General features: G+C 44.6%; 1 protein-coding gene and 1 pseudogene across 1 annotated transcript; one reads left to right on the top strand and one right to left on the bottom strand.

Annotated features, from left to right (window-relative positions):
- Positions 1 to 1535: 1535 nt before the first annotated feature.
- Positions 1536 to 4114, bottom strand: LOC102843950 (serine protease 30-like). The gene is made up of 6 exons (XM_006903228.1): positions 4063 to 4114; positions 3753 to 3779; positions 3498 to 3663; positions 3138 to 3406; positions 1922 to 2082; positions 1536 to 1766 (listed from the first exon to the last, which is right to left on the bottom strand). The coding sequence occupies exons 1-6, from the start codon at positions 4112 to 4114 to the stop codon at positions 1536 to 1538; spliced, it is 906 nt and encodes a 301-aa protein (XP_006903290.1).
- A 5807-nt stretch (positions 4115 to 9921) lies between these two features.
- On the top strand, positions 9922 to 12013 carry LOC102843135 (annotated as a pseudogene).
- Positions 12014 to 13900: the final 1887 nt, after the last annotated feature.

Raw genomic sequence — 13900 nt, 5'->3', positions numbered from 1 at the left:
CAATCTATTGTTGTTATATAACATCAAGTTGGAACCAGCCCATAGCTAACCCCCAGCGAGTTTTCAGAGGCAGTAAATCACGCAAGAGAATTACTGTGTCAATCACAGTCAATCAACTGATCACAGATCTGACCACATCTGAACCTCAGGGATAAGGATTACACCATTAAATAAATAAACCAAATCACTTCATTACAGAACTGCAAAATTACATCCTTACAGAACTGCCAAATTACATCATTACAGAATTGCCAAATTTCCTCATTACAGAACTGCCAAGTATATGTCATTACAGAGCTGCCAATCACTGAGAATCAGCCAAATGGATACATATTATGACAGTTATCAAATGATCCTTAATATTTCCTAAACACTCTTAATCTGCATTCTTAGCTTTTTGTTGCTGGTTCCTGTTTTGGGCGATGCTTTGAGTCCCTCTTGGTCTAGACTGGAGGAGACAGTGGGTCCCGAGGTGGTATCACTAACCACCTCTTTCTCAAATGGAAAATCCACTGGGAGACAAGCAGCTGCTGGGATTCCTGAGATAGATGGCAAGGTTGTCGTCAGCCATCATTGAGTCAGTGCTAGTTCATGGCAACATCGGAACAAAGTGCTGGTGGTCCTGCACTGCCCCCTGAGATAAGATCACCTAGACCTCTACGGCTGATTCTTTGGCTGATTTGCAGAATTAGATTATTGAGTTTCCCTTCATAATCCCTCTACATCTGGAAGCTCTAACTGAAACCTGTTCAACATTAGAGTAACACATGAGCTTCCCCTGACTGATAGGTGGTGGCTGACACAAGTTGCTCTTCCTGGGAATTGAACCCAGGTCTCCTATATGGAAGACGAGAGTTTTACAGAGTTCCTGTGGGGGCTACAATGATTTGTCTTGTTGAAGGTTTTCCTCCGTTTCATCAATCCTCTATTTTCCAAGCTTGGTATCCTTCTCCAGGAACTGGACCCTCCTGATAACATTCCCAAAGTCCATGAGATGAAGTCTTAACATCCTGGCTTCTAAGGAGAGTTCTGGAAGTCCTTCATACAAGACACGTTTGTGTGTTTTTGGCAGTCTGTAGCATGTTCAATATTCTTTGCCGGCAATGCAGTTGAAAGACATTGATTCTTCTTCAGGCTTCCTTGCTCGCTGTTCAGCTTTCAACAGCAAGATACCAAGGTGACATTTATTGCTGGCTAAGGGTACAGGCCCTGAGGTGGACCTGCCTGTGTGGAGTCCTTCTCACTTTGCAGCTCTGTGACTGAGTCTCACTGTGAGTGTCACATCAGTGGTGTGTGAAGCTCCATAAGGGTGTTTGTCATGCCCTGGGTGGGGGGGGGCGTCGTGGGGGGTGTTTACAAAGGAAAGAGCAGCAGTCCCCAGACTCTAGATTACCTCACACATGCTCTCAGCCATCATGGCCCGCAGCCCCCTCCAGACTGTTTCTGTCAAACCCAGTTTGAGATTCAGTTTTTTAGCATTGTCTCCAAGTCTCCTGAGTTCAAGTCCCACCAAGGGGGCACTGTGGACCCCATGTTCACAGAGCCCCAAGCAAGGGCACAGCCAGGGGCACCAGCAACAGACCCAAGCTTGCAGAATGCACGTGTGTAGAGTCATTCAGTGTCCTGTGGATCCATTCAGTGTAGAAGGGCACACGTGTGTAGACCCCGGGCCGGTTTGGCTTTGCACAGCCAAACCCCCAACTCACGATCCCAATCTGGACCCATGTGTGGTTGATGGAGCACACCAGTGGTCCCCCGGAATCACCCTAAGGAGAGAGGGTGGGTTGGAGTCTAAGGTCATTTGTGTGTTCAAGTTATCAGGGCTGGACAAGAACTCTGACCTTCTGGAGTCTATGGGCTGTGTGGACAGATCTGGGCCACAGTGCATCTCATGAGGCTGGGGGTGCTGGGATGCCCTCACCTGACAGGAGTCTTTCTTGCCTCCCCCATAGCCAGCACAGAGCATGTCATCCTGGATCAACTGCATCCCAGCCAAGCTGGGCTGCTCCAGATGCAGCAGCTGCTCGCAGGTCTCCGAGTCCAGCAATGGTACAGTCACTTCCTGCAGGGTGTCTGCCAGGACTGCACAGAGGGAAGGTCAGCCTGAGTAGCCAACTGAATATATGCCAGGGCTGCACAGAGGGAGGGCCAACCTAATGTGCAGGACCACCTCAGGTCACCAGGTCGCAAGCAGCAAGTGCACTCTAACCACTCTGCTGTCCCCCCACCTTATCTAGCAAGCAGGTCTCTAGCATCCTAGACAGCAAGGGCAGTGAACCTCCAGGATCCTGCCCCCCAAAAGACAAGAACAGAAACTCGCTGCCATCTAGTCCATTCTGATCCTTAGAGGCCCTGCAGGACAGAAACCCTGCTAAGGTTTCCGAGGCTCTGACTCTTCCCAGGAGTAGACCGCTTCATCCTCTTCTCTAAGAGCAACTGATGGATTCGAACCACTGACTGACCTTGGGTTAGCAGTCTGGTGAATCACCCAATACAACACTAGAGTTTCAGCCTCAGCTTATTCATCCTGACAATGGGCTGAACCCAGGACTTCAGCCCCAAACCAGAAAAGCAAGTTGTTCACCCAGACTCCTGGTCACTCCACATGTGTCAAAGTAGATTTGTGGTCCACAGCCTAGAGGCGGACAGCCAGTCCTTTCTTCTGAAGTCTCTCTGGGATTTGTGTGAACTGACAGTCTTTCAGTTAGTTGTTGTTGTTAGGCTCCATTGAGTTGATATGACCCATAGCGACCCTATAAATAACAGATCTAAACTCCATCCTATCCTGTGCTGTCCTCACCACTTCAGAAATGCTCAAGCCCAGCGCTGCTACCCCTGGGCCAGTCCACCCGGTTAAGGGTCTTTCTCTCTTTTACTGACCCTCACCTTTCCAAACATGATGATCTTCTCCAAGGAACAGCCTTTTCTATCAACATGCTCGATATATGAGAGACGAAGCTTTGCTACTTTCAAGGAACACCCTGGCTTAAACTTATGCTCCACCCAGAGACCCCAGACTTTAAACAAGATCAGCCGAGTCCAATACACATGGTCACCTAACCAAGGGCAAAACCAATATCAACTTCCGGGGAGAGCTTGCTGGGCTGGGTACAGACAGGTGAGTCCACCTGACTTACCTCTCTCCTGGGTGGACCCCCAGCCAGTGACCCAACACGAGGTTCCATTGGGAAGAGCAGTTTGGGGTTCTGGGAGGCAGACAGGGGTGGCCTGGGAGGGCTGCACAGGAGTGTCCAGCTGCAGCAGGGCGATGTCCCCACTGAGCCAATTCTGCCTGTACTCTGGGTGGATGATGATTTTGCTGATGGCTGTGATGGTCGTGTTGGGTTCGGTAGGGTAGCGAGACAGCCCTCCGACTTTGATCTGGTAAAACCAGGGGTTGTGGGACCTAAGAGCAGGGACAGCATGTCAGTACCTTGAGGGGGACTGCCGTGGGAGGGGACATGGAAGGAAGGGGAGAAGGAGGAACTATTACTCACTCCAAGAAGCAGTGGGCAGCTGTGAGCACCCAGCGTGGGTGGATGATGGAGCCCCCACAAATGTGTTCCTGCAACCTTGTCCTCAGGCTCACCTGCCATGGCCATCGTCCTGCATGGGCATCCTGGCCACCCACAATCCGCCCAGGATCCCTGGAGTTGCTGCACTCTGAGGAGAGGTGGACACGGATGCAGTGGCCCTTTGCAGCCACACCCTCTACCTTCACTGTCCCTTGCCCAGGACTCACTGGGTCTTACCTGCAGGCAGCACATCCCCTTGGGTCCCTGGAAAAGACATAAGAGTGAGGTCACCACCCTGACAGGGGTGAGAGCAGGAACAAGTGCAATAGCCCAGAATGGCTTTGGGGGCCAGCCTGAAAGGGCCTCCTACATGCTCTAGGGAGGTTCCCTGGTCACTCTGGACTGGGCCCCCTTCAGACCTCACCAAAGTGCCCAGCAGGACCCATTGAGTCTGGAACAGAAGCTGGAGAGACCCAGGCCCCACAGAAGTCCACACAGGAGGGTGAACCATCAGTGGAGCAAGCGGGAGCCACAGAGTGTCCCTTACCACCAGAAAGCTGCAGCAGCAAGATCAGGAGCGAGCCTGCCCAGGGCCCCATGGCAGCTCCTTCCTGCTGAGGTGCTGTTCTGCCAGTGGGTCATAGTCCTTGGATGAGGCTCTATGAAGGGCTTGGTGGCTGTGGCGTCACTAGGGCAATAGAGGGGGCGTGCACCACATCAGGTGTCAGAGAAACTGAAACCCAATTACAGTCTACAAAAGCTTGTCCTGGCCAAGTAATGAGGTGAACAATAATACCAGGGAGGAACGCATACTTTAGCACAATCAACCATCCAAGAGCAAAGGGCAGCATTTGCCCAGGAAGAAAGCTCAGAAGAGATAAAAGAAAGATGAATGGAAACAGGAAATACAGGGAGGAAAAGGGAACAGTGCTGCTCCATTGCAGGGATTATAATCGATGTCATGATGCAAAATGTGTATTAATTACTGAACAGATAATCAGTTTAGTCTGTAAATTTTCATCACAGTAATGTTTTTTAAATTCATTTCAATGAACATTTACAGAGATTTTGGATTTACATTCATTCTTTGTTGTACTTTTCTCCCTGCCCATCCCCCCAACCCCTGTTCACTCTTCTCTTTGAAAAGAAAAAGAAAAATTCCTTCATTTATATACAATTCCCCTGCAGCCCCCCACCCCAAGTATACTCCACTCTGCAACCTTCATTCCAGACTCTTATGATAACCATAATGCCCTAAAATATATTGCTTTTAAACTGTTCTCTCCCTCATCGGTTTCAATGTAGTACACATAATTCATCCAGTTTTTCTCATTCTTACCCTAACCCTGATGTCAGTCCCATTCTACAGCAGTGGCACTATGCAGTATTTGTCCTTTTGTGACTGAGATATTTCACTCAGCATAATGTCCTCCAGGGTCACCCATTTTGAATATATTGCATGAGTTCCTTGTTTTTCAATGCAGCGTAGTATTCCATTGTGTGAATATATCACAGCTTCTCTATCCATTCCTTTGTTGATGGGCACTTAGGTTGTTTCCAACTCCTTGCTATTGTGAACAAAGCCACGATAAACATGGGTGTGCACAGTAACTTTTAAATAATTTATTATGTTCAACAAAAACGCATCTAGGGCAAAGGTGCAAGTTATATAATATACTATTACAAAAAATTAAGGAAAAGTTACATGCAGATAGAATCTTTCTTGGATGGTTACCAGGGATGGGAAAGGAGGATAGAGAGTACAAACTAATAGAGATAAATTGGTTGAAGGGAAAAGTAATACACAAAAAAGGGTTGGTTGATGGTTGCTGCTGTTGTTAGGTGCCATTGAGGCGCCTATGACTCACAGCCACCCTATGAACTGAATCCTTCTCTATCCTGTGCCATCCTCGTCTCTCATATGCCCAAGCCCATTGTTACAGTCACTATGTCAATCAATCTAGTTGAAGAGTTTCTTCTTTCACTGACCCCCTCCACCTTTCCCAAGAACTGGCCCCATCTAACTAAGTGCCCGAAGTATGAGATTCCATTTCACCATCCTTGTCTCTAAGGCACACAATGGTTGTATTTCCTACAATATGGACTTGTTTGTTCCTTTGGCAGTCCACGGGATCTTCAGTACTCTTCTCCAAAACCACAGTTCAAAGGCAGCAATTCTTCTGTCATCTTTATTCATTGTCCAACTCTCAGATGCATACCAAGCAATTTAAAAGATCATGGCTCAGATCAGGCACATCTTCATTTATAAATGGACATTGTTGCTTTTTCAGCAATCTGGAGAGGTCCTTGACAGCAGATTTTTTCCCAATGCAACCTGTCTTTTCATTGTTGTTGTGTACTGTAGAGTAGAAACCAACCCATAGCTGACCCTCCAGCAGGTTTTCAGAGGCAGTTACTCGCACAAGAGGAGATTGTCCATCCTTCTTCTGCAGAGTGGCTGGTAGATTTGAACATCATATCTTTGGGATTGAGCTCTGGTGGCTTAGTGGCAAGAAGCTGCACTACAATCCCAAAGGCACACGGTTCGAGACCATCAGCTACTCCACGGGAGAAGGATGGACAGTCTCATCCCATGCAATTAATTGCCTCTGAAAACCTACTGGAGGATCAGCTATAGGTCAGTTCCAACTCGACAGTATACCACAACAATATCTTTGGGATTGCAGTGCAGCTCTAGGCCACCAGAGCTCTCTAATGTCTTTTGATTAGACATTGTATTTAATTCATTACATTAATTAATGGTAATCAAAGTTAAAAGTTTGAAAGTAGGAGTGGCATCCACCTCCAAAACAGCTTGCTTCCAGAAACTCTATGAACTTAGAGAAATGATGAAAGTTACACAAGTGCTCAGGTCTTTCGTTCATATGACTCAATGACACTTAACAACAAACAACAATTGAAGGTTCCAGTCATTGGGAAATGATATCATGCTGGGAGAAATGGAAAGTCAGAGAAGAAAAGAAGATCCTCAACACGATGGATTGATATGGTGCTGTAGCAATGGTGCAATGCAATGTCTTGCATTGTGGGATAGCGTAGGATAGGGCAAGGGTTAGATCTGTTGTTCATAGAATTGCTGTGAGTCATAGAGCCCTGTTGACCTAGTGGTTAGAAAGTTATACTACCAAGCCAAATGTGGGTGATTTTAATCTGCAGCCCTCAGGACTAAGGTTTTAATTGTTTTTGGTCAAACATTCTTCGAGTGGTATAGCACTGGTCTGTCAGTTTGCTGTATAGAGGTAACTCGTGGTTGCTGTGATGCTAAACACTGTGACACTGATGTGTCAAATGCGCTAATACTTACCCTTAGTGAACAATGTTTGGTGGAGCTCTCAGGTTAAAACAGTCTTGGAAGCAGGAGTGGCATCCACTTCTGAAATAGCTTCCCTCCAGAAACTCTATGAACTTAGAGAAATGAGGAAAGGTATACAAGTGTTCTTTTTTCATAGGATTGCTATGAGTCATCTATGACTCGACTTGCTGGCACTTAACAACAACAACAATTAATGTTAAAAAAACCTGCAAACATTTCAGTGAAAAACCAATATGATTTATAAACCTTCACTTAAATAAGTAATAAATTTGGTGCAGTGTTTCAGTCAAAATGCATTGTTTTTAATAAAATTCTTTTGTTGTTGTTGTTATGTACCATTGAGTCAGAATCAACTCCTAACTGACCGTCCAGCAAGTTTTCAGAAGCTGTAAATTGCACCCCTGTCTCCCACACAGTAGCCAGTAGCTTCGAACAGTATACTTTGGGATTGTTAGTGCAACTCCTTACCACTATGCTACCAGAATGCCCTTATTAAAAAAATACATCTGTAATTAATCACAACATAAAATTATCTTTCGTAAACCAAGCTCACTTGTACCAGTGTATCTGCAAGATTAACATTCTATGCCAATTTACTTTTTGAAACTTCTCACTCCTGAGGGAGCTTTCTCTGGTGGTAAGAAGCTGTGCTGCAATCCAAAGCAATGGGGTTCGATCCACCAGCTGCTCCGTGGGAGAAAGATGAACAATCTCCTTCTGTGTGATTAAACTGCATGTGAAAACCCACTGGAGGATGAGCTAAGCATCAGTTCCAACCTGACAGCAAAAACAACCACAGTTCCTTCCAGTGATCTCTGGTGATCTAGTGTTAAGGAATTGCACTGCCAATCTAAAGGGATGAGCCATTCCATGGGAGAAAAATGGGTACTCTCCTTCTGTGTGATTTAAAATCTCTGAAAACTCATTTGGTCAAGGTTCCAGCTCAATGGTAGTTAATAATAGCGCCTCCCAGTTGGAGCTGTCCTTATAATGCAGTTACACCAATGCTTTGAATTACATTGTCGTCCGTGCATGTGCTATGAGCACATGCTGTTGTTTTCATTTTCGCTGGGTTTTTACAGTCACTAATTTCATCTAATTTTCTTGTGTTTTAGTTAAAATACTGTAGGGATTAGTACTTTTGAAGGCATCTCAATATTTTTTTTGAGATTAAAGTGGTAATTAAAGGAAAAGAAAGAGAAACAAATTTAAGTTACTAATAATGTTGTAAGAATGTTCCGGTGGCCTAGGAGATAAGGAGTTATGCTACCAACTCTAAGGCAAGTGGTTTGAATCTGTCAACTGCTCCTGGGGAGAATGATGGGCAATCTCTTCCTATGAGATTCACAGGCTCCGAAAAACTTGCTGGAGTCTTAGTAATAAGTAAATTCTAACTGGACAGCAATGAACAATAATAATGTTGTATGGGACAATGTTGTCATCCTATGTAGAAAGACTTCACAAAACATTATTGTTCTTAGTTTTCACAACACTGCATAATATGGATATACCTAGAGCACATTACACTAAGTAAAAGAAATCAATCACAAAGGGACTATTATGGTATGAGACCACTATTGTAATAAGCTGAGAAAACGTTTATACACAGTTCTTGACCGGTTACCAGGAATGGAAAGGGAGGAAAAAGGAAGTAAAAATTAATTGATAGTCAAGTTAGGTGAAGGGAAAGGAAATAAACATTTTTATCAGATATTTTAATTCATTAATTACACTGATAAATCATAATTAATGTTATGAAACAAAATGTGTATGGATGATTGAATGAAAATTATTTTTAAACTCTCACTCAAATTTTTTTCATATCTGATTTTTTAAATTTATTAACTTTAATGAAAGTTTACAGAGACTTGGGGTTTCCAGTCACTCATTGTTGTACTTTTCTCCCTGCCCACCCCCTTCCCCCCAATTCACTCTTCTCCTTGAAAAGAAAAAGAAAACCTCTTTCGTTGTTATGCAATCTCTCCCCCCAAGTCCACTCCACAATGCAGTCTTCACTCTGGACTACGGTAATGACAAGAATACCCATTCATATATCCCTTTAAACAGATCTCTCCCTCATCTGTTTCAATGTAATATACCTCATTCCTCCCCTCCTTTTCAGTCGTCTCTCAACCCTGATGTCAGTCCCGTTTTACAACAGTGGTCCTATGCAATATTTGTCCTTTTGTGACTGAGATATTTCACTCACTATAATGTCCTCCAGGGTCATCCATTTTGCATAATAGTTCATGAATTCTTTGTTTTTTAATGCTGCCTAGTATTCCATTGTGTGAATATACCAGAGCTTCTCTATCCATTTGTTTGTTGATGGGCACTTGGGTTGTTTCCAGCTCTTTGCTATTGTGGACAAAGCCACAATAAACATGGGTGTGTATATATCTGCTTGGGTGGCAGTTATGGTTTCTTTAGGGTCACTAAAATTTTGAAAAAAACCCTTTGTTGTTACTAATCATACTCGGAAGGGTGGAGTGGCAACACAGGAGAGGAAGAACGGGATGAGATGGATTGATACAGAAACTGGGGCAATAGGAGTAGGTGTGTCAGTCAGTGAGACTGGCTCAGGACAGGGAAGGCTTCAGAGCTGCTGTACATAGGGTCACCATGACTCACAGGAAACTCGATGGCACATAACAACAACAACTAATCATGTAATCTAAGAATATTCCATTTAAACCTTTTACAATGATTTTTATCGCACATTATTCTACTATTAAAGTTGATAAAAAGTATCTGAGTTTAAAGACAAGGAACTCTGTTGGGAGCATAGTTTTATGTTGAGCTGCCAATGAAAGGTCAGCAGTTGGAACCCACCACTTTTTCCATAACAATCTTCTCCTGTAAAGATTTACAGAAAACCTGCTGGAGAGTCATTGTGAGTCAAAACCAATTTGACTAGAATAAATTTAAGCTTAAAGATGATGATTTTTGCTCTTGAGTCACCCCTGCATAGCTAGTGAGCTACGTGTGGCCTGGTCCCAGACCCCATCCTCACCTCTTTCTGGTCCTGGGACCTACTCTCACCTCTCTGAAACTTGCAACCTTTTCATCAGGATGACTGAGGACGTGCACCATGGAGAGGAGGAGGTGGAGACCTTTGCCTTTCAGGCAGAGATTGCCCAATTTATGTCTCCTATCATCAATACCTTCTATTCCAACCAGGACATTTTCCTTACAGAGTTGATCTCTAGTGCTTCTGATGCATTGGACAAGATTCACTATGAGAGCCTGACAGACCCTTCCAAGTGGGAAAGTGGTAAAGACCTGAAAATCGACATCATCCCTGACCCCCAGGAATGTAGGTTGACTCTTGAGGACACAGGTGTTGGCATGACCAAGGCTGATCTCATAAGTAATTTGGGAACAATTGCCAAGTCTGGCACCAAAAGCCTTCATGGAGGCTCTGCAGGCTGGTGCAGGCATCTCCATGATTGGTCAGTTTGGTGTTGGCTTTTATTCTGCCTATTTGGCGGCAGAGAAAGTGGCAGTGATCACAAAACACAATGATGATGGGAAGTATGTCTGGGAGTCTTTAGCTGGGGGTTCCTTCACAGTTCGTGCTGACCAGGGTGAGCCCTTTGGTCAGGGGTACTAAAGTAATTTTGCACCTTAAAGAAGACCAGACAGAGTACTTAAAAGAGAGACAAATGAAAGAAATAATGAAGAAGCACTCCATCACCCTTCCTTTGGAGACAGAGTGCGAGAAGGAAATCAGTGATGATGAGGCAGAAGAAGAGATGATGAAGAGAAGAAGCCCAAGATAGAAGATGTGGGTTCAGATGAGGAGGATGACAGTGGTAAAGACAAGAAAAAGAAAACAAAAAGAAAGTTAATACATTGATCGGGAGGAACTGAACAAGACGAAGCCCATTTGGACCAGAAATCCTGATGACATCACACAGGAGGAATATGGAGAGTTCTACAAGAGTCTCACTAATGGCTGGGAAGACCACTTGGCAGTCAGGCACTTCTCGGTAAAAGGTCAGCTGGAAATCAAGGCATTGCTGTTTATCCCTGACCAACCTCCCTTTGATCTCTTTGAGAACAAGGACAAGAACATTAAACTTTATGTTCACTGTGTGTTCATCATGGACAGCTGTGATGAATTGATACCAGATATCTAAACTTCATCCAGGATGTGGTTCACTCTGAGGATCTGCCCCTCAAACATTTCTCCAGAAATGCTGCAACAGAGCAAAATCTTGAAGGTAATTCACAAAAGCATAGTCAAAAAGTGCCTTGAGCTCTTCTCTGAGTTGGCAGAAGACAAGGAGAACTACAAGAACTTCTGTGAGGCATTCTAAAAACCTGGAGCCTGGAGCCTGGGATCCATGAGGACCCTACTAATCAGTGTCACCTTTGAGCTACTTCGCTGTTACGTTTCTCTCTCAGAATATGTATCTTGCATGAAGGAGAATCAGAAGTTCATCTATTACATCAGTGGTGAGAGCAAAGAGCAGGTGGTCAACTCTGTTTTTGTGGAACAAATGTGCAGGCGGGGTTTTGCGGTCATGTATAGGATCAAACTGTCAGCAAGTACTGTGTGCAACAGCTCAAGAAATTTGATGGGAAAAGCCTACTTCCTGTCACCAAGAAGGGCCTAGAACCTGAGGATGAAGGGGAGAAAAAGAATGTGGAAGATAGCAAGGCCAAGTTTGAGAACCTCTGTAGGCTCATGAATTTTGGATAAGAAGATTGAGAAGGTGACAATCTCCAATAGCCTTGTAACTTCATTCTGCTGCAGAGTGACTAGCACTTATGGCTGGACAGTCAACATGGAGCAGATCATGAAAGCACAGGGGTTTCAGGACAACTCTACAATGAGCCATGTGATAGCTAAAAAGCACCTGGAGATCAACCCTGATCATCTGATTGTTGAGATGCTGAGACAGAAAGCTGAGGTAGACAAGAATGACAAAGCTGCCAACGATCTGGTGCTGCTGCTGTTGGAAACCACAGTGCTCTCTTCTGGCTTCTCCCTTGAGGATCCTCAGTCTCTCTCCAACCGCATCTACTGCATGATCAAGCTGGGCTTAGGGACTGATGAAGATGAGGTGACAACTGAGGATCCCAGTGCTGCTGTTCCTGATGAGCTCCCCCATTTGAGGGTGATGAGGATGGATCTTGCATGGAAGAAGTCGATTAAAAGTTCCTATTGTCGGCGCTGGCTGAAAATCGCCTGTGACTTCATCCATAGCCACTGGTGAGAGTCAGCGCCCAGAGCCATCAGGGGCTTTAAGCTCGTTGCCCACTGCTGTGGTGTGGACAGCTGAAACCCAGGCCCCGACAGGAAAAAAAAAAGTTCCTATTGTAACACACCCTTCCCCCCACCCCACCCCGTATAGCATCCTGTGGCTCCCACAGCAGCCTTGAGTCACCATCTCCCACCTGGCTCCACCTGCTGACAGCTAGTATTTCTCTCTCCTGTCTTGTGTGTAAGGCAGGATGGAAGGGCCTCTGGTCTGGTCCCCTTCCTCATGAATGAGGTTCGATGTTGTGTATTGTGAGTTTTCTTTGCTTATTTTGTTCTGAACTTAAAGTTTGCAAAATAAAGATGACATTTTATTTAAAAAATTATAATCTTCAATTTGTATAATTCTTCAGCATAAGTTAACAACAATCCTCTCACTGGACCAATAAACAACATCATGAGAAATGGAGAAAAGACTGAATTTGTCAATGACTTCATTTTACATCAATCCAAAATCAGTGTTTATGTGAGCAGCAGTCAGGAAATCTGCTGCAAAGGTCTTCTTTAAAGTGCTAAAAAGTAATAATGTCACTTTGAGGACTAAGGTGCACCTGATCCAGTCACTAAAATGTAACATTCTAGTGTTAGCAAAGAGTATTGAATATACCATGGACCACCAGGAGAACAGACAAATTTGTCTTGGGAGAAGTGCAGCCAGAGTTCTCCTTAGCAGTGAGGTTGGTGAGAATTGGACTCACATGATTTGTGTGTGTTGTCAGGAGGAGCTGGTCCCTGAAAATGGCATTACACCTGATAGGAAAAAAATTAGATCCTCAATGAGATGGATGGACACAGGCAAAAATGAGCATAAGCACAGCAGAATTTGTGAGAATCAGGTCCAAGATCATGGAGGATCGTGTTCTGTTGCACATGGGATTGTATTGAGTTGGAACTGACTTGATGGTACCTAGAAACAACAACAAGAATTCTGTGTGGTCTGGTACTAAAGGATCTCTCCCTCTCCCTCTCCCTCTCCCTCTCCTTCTCCCTCTCCCTCTCTGGTTCTGGTGACATCACTAGTTGAAAATTGTCCTGGCAATGACTCAGCAGAGGCTGCATATCCCATTTAAACCAGGTTCTTCAAAGACCCAGAATTCAGAGGGAGGAAATCAGTCCCTCTGGGGTGACACAGAAATCATGAGGATCCTGCAGACAGAAAGGAAGAAAGACTTCTGGTGCTTCACCCATTTTAAGGAGCAGACATTGGATCTCCACTCACTGTTAAGGGCTGTCTCACCTTCTCCTCCAGATTCTATACCAGGATTATGATGTCTGGACACACATTAACCTGTAATGAACCACTCCCTCTCTTGTTCAGAGGATAGTGCAGCTCAGGGACAGCCCTCCCTTAGGCAACTGTACTTTATGGGAACAAACAGAACCTGGACTTTGCCACTAGGTGGGGAAGTATCAAATTTAGAAATACCTCATTCTTTTTCTAGGTATAATTTTCTCCTGCTTCTCTTAAAACTTTGGTTCCTATTCTAGGGACAGAAGCCAAGGAGACCAAGACTGATGAGAATGTTCTCATGGGTTTGGTGTTTTTCAGGGTTCTGGGGAATCTGGAGGAGAAGCTACTATGCCATTCCAGCCACGATCCTTAGAGGATAATCCTCTCCCTTCTCTTTTCACGCCCTCTTTCTGCTTCCTCCTCTGATTTTCTTTTCTTACTTGGATTCTTTGATTATTCATTAATATCATTGGTAACATTTTTAGTGAGAATCCTATACTTTTCTGTCTTATTATTTGGTTTTTGTTTCCCCCTCATCTACCAGGGAGTGG

This window comes from Elephantulus edwardii, unplaced genomic scaffold, assembly GCF_000299155.1.
Source record: "Elephantulus edwardii isolate Elephantulus edwardi_28Jun2011 unplaced genomic scaffold, EleEdw1.0 scaffold00545, whole genome shotgun sequence".
NCBI classification, from domain to species: domain Eukaryota; kingdom Metazoa; phylum Chordata; class Mammalia; order Macroscelidea; family Macroscelididae; genus Elephantulus; species Elephantulus edwardii.
The sequence above is the reverse complement of the archived record's forward strand: the minus strand, read 5'-3'. Positions and strand labels throughout refer to the sequence as shown.

Excerpts from the sequence above, each read along its gene's own strand:
- LOC102843950 (XM_006903228.1), bottom strand. The coding sequence starts at position 4,114 with ATGGGGCCCTGGGCAGGCTCGCTCCTGATCTTGCTGCTGCAGCTTTCT. Across the intron at positions 2,083-3,137 it reads GGGGTCCACCCAGGAGAGAG|TCCTGGCAGACACCCTGCAG; the intron begins GTAAGTCAGGTG and ends CCCTCTGTGCAG. Across the intron at positions 1,767-1,921 it reads GCAAGAAAGACTCCTGTCAG|GGTGATTCCGGGGGACCACT; the intron begins GTGAGGGCATCC and ends CTCTCTCCTTAG.